Source organism: Dicentrarchus labrax, unplaced genomic scaffold (assembly GCF_905237075.1).
Source record: "Dicentrarchus labrax unplaced genomic scaffold, dlabrax2021, whole genome shotgun sequence".
Classification (NCBI taxonomy): Eukaryota; Metazoa; Chordata; class Actinopteri; family Moronidae; genus Dicentrarchus; species Dicentrarchus labrax.
Genome location: NW_026136706.1, coordinates 22,728,743 through 22,746,213, shown reverse-complemented (window position 1 = coordinate 22,746,213; position 17,471 = coordinate 22,728,743). Strand labels below are relative to the sequence as shown.

General features: G+C 42.3%; 1 protein-coding gene across 6 annotated transcripts in view; it reads left to right on the top strand.

Annotated features, from left to right (window-relative positions):
* sema5ba (sema domain, seven thrombospondin repeats (type 1 and type 1-like), transmembrane domain (TM) and short cytoplasmic domain, (semaphorin) 5Ba) overlaps window positions 1-17,471 on the top strand; it is a 156,837-nt gene that overhangs the window by 131,654 nt on the left and 7,712 nt on the right. For 4 of the 6 annotated variants that reach the window (XM_051404309.1, XM_051404307.1, XM_051404311.1 and 1 more), the window contains 9 exons: window positions 3,996-4,113; window positions 4,548-4,732; window positions 6,186-6,329; window positions 6,663-6,810; window positions 7,886-8,111; window positions 9,402-9,614; window positions 12,960-13,130; window positions 15,683-15,757; window positions 16,269-16,406. In XM_051404309.1, the coding sequence (XP_051260269.1) occupies window positions 3,996-4,113; window positions 4,548-4,732; window positions 6,186-6,329; window positions 6,663-6,810; window positions 7,886-8,111; window positions 9,402-9,614; window positions 12,960-13,130; window positions 15,683-15,757; window positions 16,269-16,406 (1,418 nt within the window). The remainder of the gene's footprint in view (window positions 1-3,995; window positions 4,114-4,547; window positions 4,733-6,185; window positions 6,330-6,662; window positions 6,811-7,885; window positions 8,112-9,401; window positions 9,615-12,959; window positions 13,131-15,682; window positions 15,758-16,268; window positions 16,407-17,471) is intronic. The other 2 variants (XM_051404310.1, XM_051404312.1) reach the window with 1 other exon arrangement.

Sequence of the window (17,471 nt, the reverse complement as noted above, 5' to 3'; positions counted from 1 at the left end):
TCATGAGCAGACTTCCTGAATGGCCAGCTCAGCCCAGCGCAGTGGGGGAAAAAAGCCCCAGGGACGGGCTCTCTCCCCTAGAGAGAGGATGAGGAGCGAGCGCCTGTCAGCAGCGGTCTCCTGAGAGTCACTGCAAAAAATGACACAGCTAGTGTGGAGAGATGGAGAGGGGCCAGCGTTTGTAGACATATGTTTAACTTTGTAAGACCCTCCAGACAGTCTTTGCTAACGTATTCCCAGAGTGTCAGCGCTACAGCTAATAATGGCTGATTCCAATCCATAATTTATCAGCTCTGGTGATCATATTTGCAATTATACACTGACGGCCTGCCATTAAAGGCGAGGTGAACTATTGTTTTTATGTCTAGTTGTTAAAGGGCCTGTAATAAAAGGAGACGCTGGTTTTACAGCGTTCACAAACGATTTAAAATGCCAATTACACCTCCACAGAGAGAATCCGGCAGATTTATCTTCCGATGCCACTCGTCCAGACATATTGTTATATAGGCTGGTGGGTTTTGCAGCTCAGTCTGTTTAAAATTTAACAGACCATGTTCCATGGCTTCACTGTTTTGATATAGTGTGCCACCGGGCATTCACGCTGCTGAATTAAATATCAGCCAGTGCCCTGCAGACTTGTCAAAGCGATGCTCCCACACATGGTGGCACACCCACGGTACAAAGAAACGCCCTTATAGTGTATACAGACGGAGGGATATTCAGAAAACACACACTCACACTCTCTCAGAAAGTTTGGATGACTCACATTCCTGTGTATCTGCAGACTCAGCCTCCTGTCTGGGCTAACATCCTTCTGCACTGCCTGTTACAGAAATTTGCTTTTTCTATTCTCATCACAAGGGCCCCTCTCCACCCATACTGCCTCTAATTGACTTTTACAGCAGCCCTGTTTTTAAAAAACGGCGAGCCGTCGGGACAGGAAGGCACTGAGAGCGCTTGGCTGGTGTTTTATGCAGCTGCAGAAAGGTCAGAGTGGGAGATAAACGCCTTGGTCCACCTTCTTTTTTTCCCTCCAATGGTAAATCCTCGTTTATTAAATGGCCCCTGGTGAAGGAAACTATTGGAATAAATACTGAGACTGCAAACCTGTGCTGTGTCCCAATTTCCACATATTATACTATTAGAATACATTATGTATGCTACATATGTCATAATATGCTGTTTTTTTACATTAGTATAAAATAAATCAATGTTCATTACTTTTACTGTTTTCCAAGATCTTCCTTTAGCTCTCACTATCATCCACATTTTGTTTTAGTTGCAGCTGTGAGAAGTTTCTTGTTCCCTTTGTGCATGGCATTGTGGGACAGCAGTCTCCATCTAAAGAACAAAAAATCAAGTGGTCTGCAAACGTATTTTTTACAAGCTTCTTTAAAAGGCCCTTGTTCAAAACTATGAAATTGATTTGCGTAAATTATTCATATATGAATGAAAGTTTAACTGCAAGAATGATGTGCTATCAGCTAGAACAAGCTTGCAGAGAGAACACAAATTAGAAACTTATTTTGGTCCATCTTCAATCTACTCTCAGAATTAACATTAATTAGTGAGAGAATATGACCTACTGCTAGTGACATTTGTCATTTAAAGAGTTGAAATCATCAGTCCTTTTTAAAAACTGAGAAGCTGTCAGCTGAATTTTTTGTGCACCGTTCTTTGCTATAAAGAGGAAACCATTTCATGGTGTTCGTTACCATTGGTTACCTTAGCAAATTTTGCCAGCCAGGGTGTCAGATCAGTCACGGGGGCAATTAAATAATTTTTACATCCACATACACCCCGAGTACAGTAAAAAAAGGATTGTATTTAAATTAGCCAAGGATCAGCTCAGATACCAATACTTCACATCATCTCTACTTGTGTTACTTTTGTATGCTGGTTGTTTCTTTGTGTTGATTGTGTTGAGTCGATCTCAATCTCAACTAGACTACCTGGTTAAAGTTTATATGCATTAGCTTTAAGATTTGCCTTAATTGGAACTAAGGTGACTTGCCCAAACCGGGAAAAGCAGTTCAAGACACGCGTCCACATACTTTTGGCCACATAGTGCAGTAGCTACAGTACCAATTTGTGAGAAAGTTCTGAATTCAAATAGGTGTAGATATTTGTGGGAAAACTGAAGCAGACAAACTATTAGCATACCTTGTGTTTTAGGTGTCTGTGTGTTCTTGTGAGCACACGTGTGCCTGCAGCTGTGTGGACGTCTAACCCCACAGCATTAACCCCCATTCTAACCTGCACTGCAGTCAGTTTGTCAGCTGTTTCTTTATAGCTGTTACATTTTTTCTGGTCTTAAGAGCTTAAACTGCTAAGTTGAGTTGTAGTTGTCTTTTCTTCATATTTCAAGCAGCATTTCTGTCTAAATTAATGCAAACGGTGAATCCAGAACTAAACGTGTCTTTCCCTGAGGTCAGAAGCCTCCCAGCATGCCTCTCTGCACTTTACCCAGAGCTAATTAGGCCTCAAATCTCTCCCACCTCTCCCTCTCATATAACATTATTTATTCCATCCTTGAAATATGCACGTATTAATTGTTCCGCTTAGCTAATCTCTGTAATGGTGTCTGTCTGTGTGTGTGTTGAAGGTGAGTGTGTTGGTAATCAGAAACCCAAATGAGAATTCTTCAGCTACGATGACGATACAAAGCCACACATCAAAGCCGTCACAGATACAATATTGTCGACCTTGAGCCAAAATGGCAACACGCTCCTCCCTCCGCCCTTTCAAATGAACTATTAGGTTCACTGAACTGTGAATTTTGTGGCTGACCTCATTATGATTATTGTTTCATCTGTACTGGAGATTGCATCCGGCGTCGCAGTAATGGTGCCGCTTAATTAAAGTGACACACAAGAAGGTTAGCAGTGAAAGCCGCACTCATGGAGGAAGTCGTCCTCTTCCTGCTGTGCCACAGATCGCCAGAGAACATGGCCTCTCTCTCTCTCTCCTTTCCCCTCCTGTGCTCGGTCACTCTTGTCTGAGGGGTCACCTCTGATGTGCTGGCTAAGCAGTAATGTCTTTATTGGATCTAAGCCGACCCCGGGCTCACCACAGAGCCCCAGACCTGGCGCAGAGAGCTGTATCAACACTTGGAGATTCCTCAACCCTTCAGGCTAAAACACTACAGGGCTCTTCAAATAAACCATGAAGGTCTGTGCCAGGAAAGAAAGAAAAAACACAACAACAACAACAAACTTTCCTTTCAGCTGAATGGAGAGAGAGGAGGAAGGGATCCTACAGTGCTGTGATGAAGGAGTTGAGAAGGAGCGAGAGTAGGATGAGAGTGAGGGAGGACAATTGAAGAAAGAGAGAGAAAAAAGGGGGTTATGAAGGAGAGGAAGGGAGGCAGAAAGAGAAGGGGAGTCTTTGAGAGAGAGGGGTTATTCAGTTGATGCCTTTATCCTGCGTTCCTGAGGCATCCAGATCAGCTCTGGCGGCTTAGCCTCGTCATTAACAGCTTTAGATTTAATTAGCCGTCATTAAGCCTCTGTTTTACTGGAGGAGCTTACAAATATTTAATCACTGTTTGGGTGATGTACCGTGTATAGTGTTGTTTGTCTGAGAGGTGAGGCAGGAACGATTTACTGAAAGTCTGATTTAGTAATTTTTTGGTTATTTATTATGTGTGTACAATACAGCAGGTCTGAGGTCAGTGTGTTTGGATGCGGTTTACTCACAGATTTCTATCGCTGGTCTTTATTTTATCAACCTCTTTTTTGAGACTTTGTGATTGATTGTTTGAAAGAAACTTATCATATACAGTTACTTATTTAACCTTCAATTTATTCTGGTCCCAGACAGGGATGTTTAAAACTGGGTGTAAAGTTGCTCTTTTAACATATTTGCTTATTTTATCTATGTTTTTGTCTAACTCTTGTACATTTACCATAATGTTTATTAATGTGCACTGTCTTTATTTATTAACTACACACATTGCTGACAACAGAGTCCTCCTCCTCTGCTGTCCCCTGCAGGCTGTGTTTGGAGGCGAGGGACCCCTACTGTGGCTGGGACTTCAGGCAGCGCAGATGCACCACACTGGAGGACAGCTCCAATATGAGTCAGTGGAAGCAGAACATCACTGTTTGTCCGGTAAGAGTAACATCACTGCAGCATTTACTGTAAGAAAGGTTTACATACCGTCACGTCTATCCTCATGGGGCTGTAAGACTCTCATGGGGCCGCCCTGTTGATGTCATCTCTCACAGGTCATAGTAGTTGACATCATTCATGACTAATGACTTCTAAGTGTTTGTTGTACAAGCCAGGAAAGGACACAGTGCTAGTAGAGGAAGAAAGCTAGGTGCATTGGACTGAACTGAAATTAATTAGATACTCTGAGATCGACTGTATGAAGTGAATTGCAGTAAATGTATTCCTCTGTAATTCTCTCAAAACACTTACTCTTTATCTTGGAAGCAAAAGTCCTGTCTAGCTGCATTCAAAGTGTTTAGGTGGTTGAATAACCGAGGCTAATGTATCGTGACCTGATCTAACTCTTGTCACGGCTGATGTTTGCTTTCCAGCTGCGGAACCAAACCACCAATGGTGGCTTCGGACCCTGGGCGCCATGGCAACCGTGCAACAATGATGATGGTGTGGATGGTGTGAGCTCCTGTTTGTGTCGCTCCAGGTCTTGTGACAGCCCTGCCCCTCGATGTGGAGGCAAAAACTGTGAGGGCCCCACCATTGAAGTCTCCAACTGCTCGAGGTATTGAAAATTGATTGATGGATTTTTACATTGATGATGATAAAGACTAATACTCATCATCATAATAATGATAATAATATGGATATATTTAATGTTCAAAAGTTTAACTAAGTTCAAAATGTGACATAAATCTCCAAATAACATCAGTGCATCTAAATCTGCCCTTTTGTTACATACAATAAAACACAAAAATGCAGTCCAGAAACTGAGCCAATTCAGACATTCCAAACAAGAACCAGGACAACAGAGCAAATTAAATCCTCTTCCTAAATCTTTACAGAATAGATTCTAATGTGCTGTGTCTAGTTTATAAATTACTTAGCAGCCCTGGGGTGAAATACATTTCTGATATGCGTGAAGAATATTAACCCAATAGCTCCCTTAGATCTTTAGGAAGCAGTCGGTCTGTGGTACTTCGGGTCAGAACCAAAACACAGTGAAGCTTCTTTTAGTGCCTACACAGATTTTTAAATTAAATTAAATTTTATTTAATTTCAAAATTATTATTTCTTTATTGTGATTTACCTGTTGCTCTAATGTATTTCTTTTCCTTATGTAGACTACTTCTCTGTGTGTGAAAGGTGCTTTACAAATAAGCATGCTTTGGCTAAGCCAAAGCTGTGGATTCACAGTATATTAGCTTAAAAATAATATATAATCTATCTATTAATCATAGGATTGATAGTATATCATAAATAACAAAAACAATGATTGAGGTTTGGTGGATTTATAATGTATTCTGGCCCAGTACACTAAACACTGTCAAGTTGAAATTATTCCAGTGCTATGATTGAGCACATTAAGCCTGTCATTTTGCAAATGAGTCTCGTCCAGGATCAGGAGAACTCTAACATCTTTTCTTAAACTCTGCTCTTGTAGCAGCAATGTCTTCACTGACTTTGAAGCGTCCACCTCGGGGCACAATTTACACGCTGACAGAACATGAGAAAGATCATGAACGCGAGGAATCTTATTAGAAAATGTAGGTGACGTCCAGATTCTCCTTGTGACACCTCTCAGTGCCACAGTCTGCAGGGGAATAGGCCAATCAGCATTACAGAGGACAGAGCAGAGACAAAGAGCACTGGCACCTTCATCCCACTGGATAGCTATGCCAGATTTAATCCTTGGTGTCAAAATTGAATTGTGCTTTTGCAGAAAGTGGCAATTAAATCATGAGAAGTGCTACCGAGGAACAAAGCACTTAAGCAAATTGAATGAATGTTTCCCAGTCAGAATGAGCTCCCTGTGTGTTTGCATTTCAGTTTTCAGAAGCTCAGAATCAAAGTAATGATTAGACAAAGCTAAAAAGCGGTTTCTTTTTTTCCCCTTTAGCATTAGAGAACACCCTGGGAAAGAATAACACTAAGAGCTCTGGTGAATAATTATGTAGGATTTTGGAAGCATCGTGAAATAGGTTGCTAATACTTTTTTCATGTGTCTGTTGCCATAGAAATGGAGGCTGGACGCCCTGGTCGTCATGGGGACAGTGCAGCACAACCTGTGGTACAGGCTTCGAGCTGCGCCAGCGTTCTTGTAACAACCCCTCACCCCGACATGGTGGCCGTGTGTGTGTGGGGCCGAGCAGAGATGAGAGGTAACCATGTGTGTTAGTCGCTTTGATACTCTGAAGACTTTCTTTATCTATTTGTATTATTATTATATCATCTGTAGATAACAATGTCTCATTCCAAGGTAGCAAAAACACAACAATTCCTGTATTCAGGTGATTATACACTAATGAAAACATACCTAATAAATATTATATTCCATTTATGCCAATAGATCCTCCTAAATGTTACACACTGGACCTTTAAGTCAGACTCCAGTCCAAATCTCAAGTCTTCAGCTCTCACTGCAACTGTATTTGTCTTACAATTAATCCTCTCAAAATTCCACACCTCCTCTCCCACCACTGTCCTCTCCACAGGTTCTGCAATGAAGGGGTGTCCTGTCCTCAGCCTATCTTCTGGTCCCCGTGGGGCTCCTGGACAAAGTGTAGCACAGAATGCGGGGGAGGTGTCCACTCCAGGGTCCGCACCTGTGAGAATGGCAACAGCTGCCCAGGATGTGCACTGGTAGGAAACACACACACACACACACACACACACACACACACACACACACACACACACACACACACACACACACACACACACACACACACACACACACACACACACACACAGAGAGAGAAACAAACAAAGACATAGCAGAACATCTGTCCGCCTCAGTAGAATCTGTCTCCCTGCCTCTATGATAAAGCCTGTGGGCTTGTTCGCAGACATTTATTAGTTTAAGGACACATGAATAGTTTCTTGAACAGAGACACACTGTTGCTGTAGCTTTGTCATCTACACGTGTTTAACTGTGTGTATTGCTGAACAGTGACACTTTAATGAAGTGAGGGCAAAATCATTAAAGAGGTGAGCAGGTGATGATGACAGCAGAGATAAATACATGCACGCCTAAAATTTTCTCTCCTGACCTTGAACGGCTCAGCTGGAGTGAGTACAGTAACGGAATGTTTCCATCCTTGACATCAAAACAAAATGTCACATTTCTTTGTCAATGTGTGACCACCTGGAGTTCAGTTTGTAATATAAATATATCACTGTTTCAGTGTCTCCATGCACATAATACATACAGTTGTGGATATTATAGAAACCGAACAAAATATATCCTTCTTTGCCATCTTACCTAGAGTCAGAGATTGGCATAAAATTCTTTCATCTGAAGACTGATATCAAAATCTCTAAAATGTATGGGCAGTTTTGTTTCAGATGTTTGTGTTTACTAAAGACTTCTATTGATCCTAGTGATCCCTGGATCTTCCCACTGCCGCCACCATGAGGCAATAATTTCCATGTGTGCACGAGAAATGTCAAAATCTAGAAGACTGCCGGAGGGTGCACTCTTTAGATTTTTTCTAACCCCCTGACCTTTTCTCAAGTACCACCCTGAGGACAAACACTGCTGGTTAGCAAAATAATTAGCACATTGTTTTGTTCTTTTATCCTAACGTGGAGTTGTGGGATGTAATTAACAATGCAGCTTCTAGAATCTACTAGCAAGGCTTTACAAATTAGCATTTTAAATTATGACTAAAACTTCCTCCACTGCTCCCCTAACTCCTGCCAACTTCTTATTCAGGAGTATAAAGCCTGTAACCTTGAGGCGTGTCCAGAGGTAAAGAGGAACACACCTTGGACTCCCTGGATGCCCGTCAATGTGACTCAGGGCGGAGCTCGTCAGGAGCAGAGGATGCGCTACATGTGCCGGGCCCACCTGTCTGATCCCCACGAGCTGCAGATCGGACGCAGGAAGGTGGAGACACGCTTCTGTCCCAATGATGGTACAGCAGCCTGCGAGACCGATAGTAAGTTAACCAGCCGTCAGACACAGTGATGTGGTCCGGTATCTGGATGTGGGGAAATAAAATAAATTCTAAATTCAAGGGAAAATCTACTCTAAAATATAATTCACATATTGGTATGATATCTAAGAAGTTGTTCGTCTCAGATGATGTTGTCCGGAGACAAACCTGGAGCTTCGCTATAGACAAGTGTGACTATGACAGCAACAATAGTGTAGTTTTCTTAATAACAATAAAGTAACACCAAAAGGTTCTGTTGTCCCTATCTTTAGAATATACATTAATTCATGAAATTCTATCAAATGATGGGACCCTCGTCATAAGACCCCTTAAACGGTCCCCCACACACCACATTTGGTGGTCATTTCTACCTGACAACTAGTAACCTTCACTTGTTTACCGTAACTGAACTAACTGTAACGGTCTCTGTTATCACCATCAATTGTAATTTTTTATGATTGTGTGTGCTTGAGTGGCCATGGTGTGTGTCTGGTGTTTTCATTTATTCTTTAGTCTTAGGGACTCCATGGGGTGATGCTGCACTATAAATAAACTGACATTAAAGTGAAAATGTAACTTGATGACACTGACGATTAAGCAAGTGTTTAAAGAAAATAAAATGTGCGAAAAGACAAAAGGTCTGAGCAGATTGTTTTAGTGTTTGCACTGGGAAATGTCAATAGGATATTAATCTGAAGTCTGTATCTATGTGTACACAGAGTTACAGTATTGCACACACATTACCACACACAAATATTCTCACTCCTGTATTTGAACACAGTGAGAAGGCAGCAGCACGCTAAGATTTCTTCCAGTCAGAGCCTGACATGTTGAAAGGGTTCCCTGTTAGACCTGTTAGTTCCCCTACATGCTGTTAGTGACGGGGTCGCAGTCCAGCACGCCCACATACACACTGACACAGAGAGAGCTACACAGGGTCACACTCCACCGCTCCCCACTGGTGACTTTTTCATACCCCCCTCTCCTGAATCGATTACCTGTCTCCCCCTGTCAGCCTCCTGGGGGGGCCGCATCGACTCTGACAAACAGATGAAGCACCGACAGCAGGGAACTGTGGGATGGATGAGACACAGACAGAGTTTGAGAGAAGGACAAGCAGAGAAATATGCCTGCTGGCAAAGTCATGTACACTCAAAGAATCTGCATGCTTCATATCTGTCGTTAAATACTTCAAACTCTCTATCTGACAGCACTGCATATATTTCTGTGACTTTAATCTAACCTGGAACTGTACAATTTCTTTTTTCCCCCCACTCTTTCTGCTCTCTGTAGCACTTGTCGAGGAGCTCCTGAAGACACCGGTGGTGAGAGTGGCGGGTGCCGGCTGGTCATCATGGGAAACCTGGTCAAGCTGCTCACAGAGCTGTGCCAAAGGCTACCGCACTCGTCGGCGAACCTGCGCCGGACCAGAAGGGAAGAGCGCCCCCGTTGCATGCCGTGGCTCACCTGTGGAGTACCAGGACTGCAACGTCCAGGCATGTCCTGGTGAGTAAATACACACCAAAAACCATGTCTACATGACCGATTGCACTAATACTTACTTACTTTATTATGTTGTGGAAAAAAAAAAAAAGGCGAGGATCCGATCAGAATACAAAAATCTGATTTTAAAAACACCCCTTGCACAGCAACACTATTTCAGTCAGGCAACTCATGTTTGGAATGTTTATTAAGCAGTATAGCATATTTAGATTTTGGCGTCTAGGCTCTAATCTCATCACTCCCCGCAGATATGTTTAGATAGAGATATTGGGGAGTGATGAGCAAATACCTTAACCCCCAGTCGGAGCCTACAGGTGGATGCTGGGGTGGTGGTGGGGCTTACAGAGCAGCAGCAGCAATAAGGATGCAGGGCAGAGGGAGAGCTGGGAAATTGTGCAGTTTAAATAGACCGCCAGATTGGAGGGGAGCGCTTGGTTAGTGATTATGGAATAAGGCATGTCATGTGTGTAATCAGCGCAGCTCGAGTTGACCTGCCTGAACTAGCTCGCAGGCTTCGCTCCATTTGTTCATTTTCTATTATCTGAGGTATATTCTGAGATGTGGTTGACACAGGATGACCTTGTTTACTGTAAACTGTGATGTCATCTGAAAGCAGAAAGCATGACAGTTTTTATGTATTGAGGCATAAACATGGAATGCCATTTAAGTAAATATTAAATACATAAATAAATATGCGTATTAAATAAATACAGTAAAAGAGGCAGTATATGAATAAATGTAGACATAAATATATAAATTAGTTTTATCAGGTTTTTGAATAACCAACCACAGTCTGCACGGAACGTCAATTATGTCGTCCCAACAGTCTTTCCAAATCAACTTGAATACAGGAAGTTACAAACACAGTCAGTTATTGGCCTTTTTCTAACTTCTTCAGTATATTATGGTATTTATTCATAAAGAAAAGACATGCACACTGAGAGACCGGGATAGAGACAGAGAGCGTGGGAGGTCAATGGTGGTAGTAAAATACTGCTGAGTGGATCATTAGCTTCATTAGCTAATGGTTACCAGCAGCTACGGCAGTGCGGGGAGAGTCCTTGGACAAATGAAGTTATCTATTTCAAACTCCTCATCAAACCATAATCAGCTGACCTAGAACTCTGCTGGCCACAGACTGACAGGCTGCACTTATTAAACCAGACTGAGGACAGGCATACACACATACAATGGCTGGCATTAGAAAAAGGTCTGTACTCCTCTGAAGAGCTCGACTTAAATATTCATGATTTGTACCTTATGAAGTAATGAATTATGATAGGTTGGTGCAGAGCTGATCATATTCCTGTAGTGTATTTAAATGTCAGTTGTTGGTATTCACATCCTTAGCGATTGGCTTAGTACCTGACATATGTAACCTAAGGATACCCAGAAGAGGCAGCCTTGGTTACGTCCCCCTGGAAGCTAGCCAATCAGGAAACCTTTTGCCATGAGTGTCACGTGTACAGCTGGTCTCACCGCGCCTGTCCCGGGTAGAAACGTAGGTGAGAAGGACAAGGCCACTGACAAAAAAGAGAATGAGTGCAAAATAGTAATTGATGATGAGATTAGAGAGAAGGATGGAGGCAATATAGATTGCTGAGAAGATTGAAATGAATAGTGTGCTAGTGTGTGTGTGCGTAGAGAAAGGTGGCGTGTGTGAGAGAGAGAAAAGGCAGGCAGCCAGTGGGTCACAGTTAGCCTGAGTTCAGTTATGAGTTTCATTATAGTAACTTCTGATCTAAAAACAGTCCTTTAAGTTAAGTTTGTAGTCCAAAACCAAAATTCCCAGCATCCCAATGAATGTAATTCATCCAGTTCAAATGAAAGTTTCTAGTATTCGTGAGTTGTGAGCAGCCAAACAGACACATGAAGGTTGGGAATGGCACATTTCACGCTTCCTGACTTCATATTTCTGAACATAAATGAAGCAGGTCAGCACACACAGGAGGACAGGCAGACAGAGTCATAAACTGTACATCCGTCAGGTAGTCAGTGGGTCGTTGAGTGAGTCAGACTCAGCCGGTCAGCCAGGTAAACAGCAGCCAGTTAGAGAGTCAGTCAGGCACAGCGGTTGCTGGCTGTGAGAGCTAGTCAGTGTTAAGTGGTCACAGCCTGCTTCACTCTCAGTGTCACACTAATCCACTCAGCTAATAGAGTTTTCTGCAGCACTGTGACGTTACCTGGCAACGCCACCTCTCTGTCAGTCAGACGGACATCAGCCAGTCAACCAGCCATTTAGTCAGTCACGCTCTTCTGATTAGATGAGATGAAACATTAACGGTCCCCATGGGGAGACTAAATCAATGCAACAGGAAGACAGGACGAACCAAAGACAAAGTAGGATATGATCAGGACAAGACTAAGACCCCAAATAGACAATTATTTCACAGTAGAACATAGGAAGTCATAAAATATATTAAATATTGCATGTATGTAGTGTGTGTAGGAAAATATGTATAATGTGAAAAATATGAAATAACACTTCACATGAGAAGTACAGGTATGAGAAGAACAGACAGGATAGTCTCCTAGTCTCCTTAGTCCTCCTGAGGACATCTCAACCAGCTGGGCTCCAACAGGTTGGGTATAGCGTATGTTACTAAGCTATATCTAGCCTTGTGATGAAAGTCTGCACAAGGTCTAAATATTAAAAAACAGATTGGTTCAACAGGTAAACATTCCATTTCAGGGCTAAAATATATTTTAAATGCAGCCTTGGGATACATCCAGCTGGTGCAACTCACCACTGGGGTCAACAGATAAACACAAAAAACACAGAGTGTGTGTGTGTGTGTGTGTGTGTGTGTGTGTGTGTGTGTGTGTGTGTGTGTGTGTGTGTGTGTGTGTGTGTGTCTGTGTGTCTGTGTGTGTCTGTGTGGGGGGAGGGGTTTGTATTAATGTGTAACATTTAGGAGGATCTATTGGCAGAAATGGAATATAATATTATATAAACAAAAACATGTACATATAGTACATAGTATGATCACCTCAATGAAGGAATCCTTTTTATATACACAAGACGTTTTAATCTAGGCTTGCCTTCCATAGAGTCTGGCATGTTGAACTGCCATGTTTCTACAGTAGCCCAGAACGTACAAACCAAACACTGCCTGTAGATAGGGACTTTATCATTTTTTGCCAGTTTCGCATCCAACATAGCTTCTACTACACACTTCCCAACCTGTTGTCATTCCCAGGTCATCAAATACAGGCACAAGAGGTGTTCAGTTACTTGCAATCTGCAACTTCACCGCTAGATGCCACTAAATCATCCATAGTTTTTTACATAGCATAGAAAGACTGGCCTACTGCTCTAATTATTATTTATGTGTGTGTGTATTACAGTGAATGGTGCATGGTCCTGCTGGTCGTCCTGGTCTCAGTGCTCAGTGGGTTGCGGCGGTGGTCATTACCAACGCACACGCTCCTGTAACAGCCCTGCACCCGCCAATGGAGGGGCCATCTGCCTAGGACTACACACTGAAGAGGCCCTGTGTAACACACACACTTGTGATGGTAAGGTCACACATAAATTCAAAATCTAACTCTGTCATGCCACCACCGCTTGAGGCCCTTTCATCACGCCTCCAGGCAGGCAATCATCTCCCACACAACGTTTCATTTTTGTGTCGTCCCCTTCACTAAATTGCTTCTTTCATCTTTTCCTAATGAATAAACCAGGTCTTAGATATGTGAAAAGATAAACAGAATCATGCTGAGAAAACAACCTATCCTTCCACCGTATCGGTTCCTGCTGTGCTCTGAGCGCCATGGCAACCTCTCTGCGAAGGTTTAAAAAGAGATCCACTTGTGTGCTGAAAATATGGAAATCTTACATAATGTCTCTGAAATTTCAACCGCTTGTGTATGTAGGGTGCATGTTTGACACTAGTACTAGAAAGCAAGCAAATACCACAGTACCAAGTGTTTATCTATCTGTCTGGATCCTGACAAGTTTTTGACAAAAATTAAAGTATTGACAGAAAAGAAGTACAAAAGTTTTGTAATTTTTTCTTACTCTCCTCTAGTAGTATTTAGCCATGCTCTTGTGGTTCCGGGAAATTCAGATATTTCTGCTTCCACCAATCTTGTTTCAGTCATGTACCTTTTGTCCAGGATGCTAGGATCCCTGCCAAAGGTCCATTCTCCTCCAGTGGTTTTTCTTTCATAATTAATTTTTCCTTCACACTAGTCTTACAGGTGTGCATTGGATAATAACAATTTTTGCTTTGACCAAACTTACTCTGGAGGTGAATGGAATTCAGTTTGTGCTGCTCCAAGCCCTGAAAATTTCCATTTAAAATTTCAAAAGAAGAGTCCCAGTTACTTTAGGTTGGTGCTTATTTAGACCAACTTGTACATTAATTACTAAACTGCAAAATCCATCTTCAGTTTTTGTGAGCATTCACTCTGGTCCAATTGTAAGAACTAATGTCATTACCATGACCAAGTGTAGTCAGTTATGGACAAACTTTGTAATTTGTTGGTGAACTTTTTTGGCTTTTTTCCACACTTATGATCTTTGGTAAAATTCATATGTGGGCCTTAGATTCCTGTAAACCTTGAACCCCCTGCTCTAGGTAATCCACAGAACATTGTGAACAGTTTTGGACTCAAAAAGAAAGCAAACTTTAAGAAACTGTTGACTGCTGAAAGTATCCAGTGAAAGAGTAACACTGTTTATTTTTCTAAATGTAACTTTTCCATGCTGTGAGCTTTACACATTTAATTTATTTTACTTCCATTGGGAAGAAGATAAAAATCTCAGAGGTGGATATCTTAAAATCTGGATAAATAAAAACTAAACGATACCACAAGAGGTAAGTGAGAGTGTTTTCGTCATTTGCATGAATTTATGCTTCAATAACATAACTTGAACATCACATTAAAAAGAGAAATAACAGAAGTAGACAGCAACACAAGAAGACATGGAAAAAGCGTTAAGGTTGCTGTTGGGTTGCTTATCCCAAATGAGGTGCTCTAATGGCGCTAAATTTTTTTTTCTTTGATTTGGAGCTTAGCCTCGCTTCACCCAAAGTCTCACACCATGTGATGATGAGATGTGTGATGTATAACAACGCCCTCTGTATCTTCCCCCTCTACTCCCATTCTGCTCCCACAAGGACACTGAAATATTCATGAGAGATCTGCCTGCTAATCCAGGAGGAGAGAAAAAAAAAGTCCTTCATCAAAACTCACACTAAGGTTTCAGCCTGACTCTGATGCTAGAGTTTAATATCACACAGCCTTCAACGTTTTGTCACTAGTGTGATTTTCGTATTTTCTTTGTTTCATTGGAAAACAAAATGGCCTAGAAAAATATTGTCTAGGGTCTTTGTGTGTGTTTCACAGTATGTGTGTCTGCTCGTGTGTGTGTGTGTGTGTGTACAGTTGTGCCTTGTAGGGCCAAAGATTTCTGCCTGAATTAAATAGTTGTTTCCGCTTTACTGTCGTTTTCCTAAGCTGCGTTTCATTTTGCATCAGCTCAACTGTCATTCACAGGGAGAGTAACGCTTACAGTCAGCGTCCCTGGTAATTACAGACAGAGGAAGGTAAATGGCTTTTTGTCTTCTTTTCTAACTTTGCCAAGATGCTAATCAGCCTCCTTTATCAGGTTAATGTTTTCCTGTTTGATGTGGACCAGCGCTTGCTTTTGCCGATCGACTGTCTGCTAACAACCTGTCCAGCCATGATCTGTCTCCTCGTCCATTGGTTTATTGACAGGTGCAACATCAGTCATCTATTGGGGTCCTCCTGCTGCCGTCATCCTCTCTGCATGTGTAATTATGGGCAAGCTGGTTGTCAGTCAGAGGGATATTTGATGTCCCTGTCGCAGGTCATTTGATTAAAGTCTCCACCAGTAATAGAGGACAGCAGGAAGGACTGTCGGGACAGAATACTAACGAGGAGCCTCAGGCCTGATGGCGTTCCTCTGACTCAACAGTACGATCACGCAGGTTGTCCGGGTGACAAAAATAAATGGGAATAAATGAAGCAATTAAAGCAGGCTGTAGTGATGCATGGTTATTAAACACGTTTGAGGTGGTCGGTGTGTTTTGTGTGCCTAGATGGTTGTGCGGCAAGAAGGGAGCAGATGGTGGAGACAGAGCAGCCTGTCCGTGAGCACCAGACTGATAGGAAAGGTAAAAGAGGCCTGTCCTCTGCCTCTACTCAGGCCCTCTCTGCCAAAACTGCACACTTGAGAGCACCCTGAATAACAAACCAGCTTTTTCATCGGCCTTTCATTGCAGTAGCCTGTGCTCCCTCCACTCCAGTGCTCTTAAATACAGGGTGAAAGAGTGCAGCAAGTGCATGGTTCAAAGGGAGGAGCTGAGAGTTGGGAATTTTCTTTTTCCTCTTGGGTAGGAGCTTTTGTTTACGGCTCGGTCGCCTGCTGCGGGGAAACAGCACTAAAGCTTGGCTCAGGAGACAAACATCTCCACTATGCACTAAACAAACTCTCCACGGGTTTACTCTTCCAATCCTGTTTACATCACAAACACTTTTTGGTGTGTTTGGACTGTTTGGCTGGGAAGGTTAGTGGCCGCGGGTGGTGACAGCTTGGGTGGGCGCGTTGGTTTCCAGGCCGTCCAATTCTGATGGGGTCTTGTGTTTGTCTGGGTTTGTATTGATTGCTCTTTTTTCTGTGTTTAGGTGGCTGGATGGCCTGGTCGCTGTGGTCAGCCTGTGATGATTCAGGCTTGCAGATGAGGAGTCGGGTGTGTGGTGCTCAGGGCAACACCCCCTGTGTGGGAAACAGCACTCAGCGCAGAGACTGCAATGAAATACCTGGTGAGTTAGACAGGTTTCAGATACACCCTGTACCTGTGCAGCCTCCTTCAAAGACGTCATAACAGGTCGAGGTTGGCTGTTCAAAGCTTCCTTGAGTGCTACGTCCATCTGCCAGGACACAACCGGTTTCCTTTGCAGCCTTAAATATCCCAAAATACACTGCATGTATTTCACTAGTTTTATAATGCTTTTGGGTTGTCTATGTCAGGAAAACGGTATGATGCCTTCATGCAGGAACTTGTAGGCTCGTTTTTTTATGTGGAAAGTGAGTACATGATGTGCTTGTTCAAGTGGTTTACCTTTGTTCACTTTAAAAAAAGTTTACAAAAGTTACAGATTTTGTTTACCATGTTAGTGGGATACTACGAACAAGAAAAGGGTTAAGAACAAAAGTAAATTGTTTAAAAAGAAACGTCTACCAAGTCTGACACTTCAGCATCAGCAGTTATGCTATTTGCCAATGGTCCATCCAATAAAAGTGTCTGTTCCCAGAGCCCAAAATGATGTGGTTTTGTTTTGACTAAGAGTCTAAAAATATTCACTTTACAATCATATGCAGAATGTACAAAGGTGACCAAACCTTTCAGTGGGACCAAACTGTTTTTAATTAATTAATATGATGAGATTATATAATCACAATATAATTCCACTAAAAGTTATTCATATTGATTTATCACCAAGCCCTATGGTTAATAATTACTAAATCAGTTACTGCTTGTCATCTATTTGAGGTTTTACCCAAACACACTGCTGGCTTTGGTCTGTGCAAGGTCAGATTTTGGGGGGAGTTTTAGGTTCGGGCCACAATCCTTTAGGCCAAATACTTGTTGGCAGCATCATTCGAAAGAGGCAGCTTGTGATTTTGGGACACAGCTTGTCTGTCTTTGTCAAATCATAGTCATTCATCAGTCATCATCCTCATTTACAAACATGTCCATACACGCAAACATGTCTTATTTGTGTGTCTCTTCATGCACTAAAGTAATCTGCTTCTGTTAATTAACCATAATTAAGTCCATGTGAATCCAACAAGTTAGCAGTTGACCCTGTTAGCCACAGTGCACC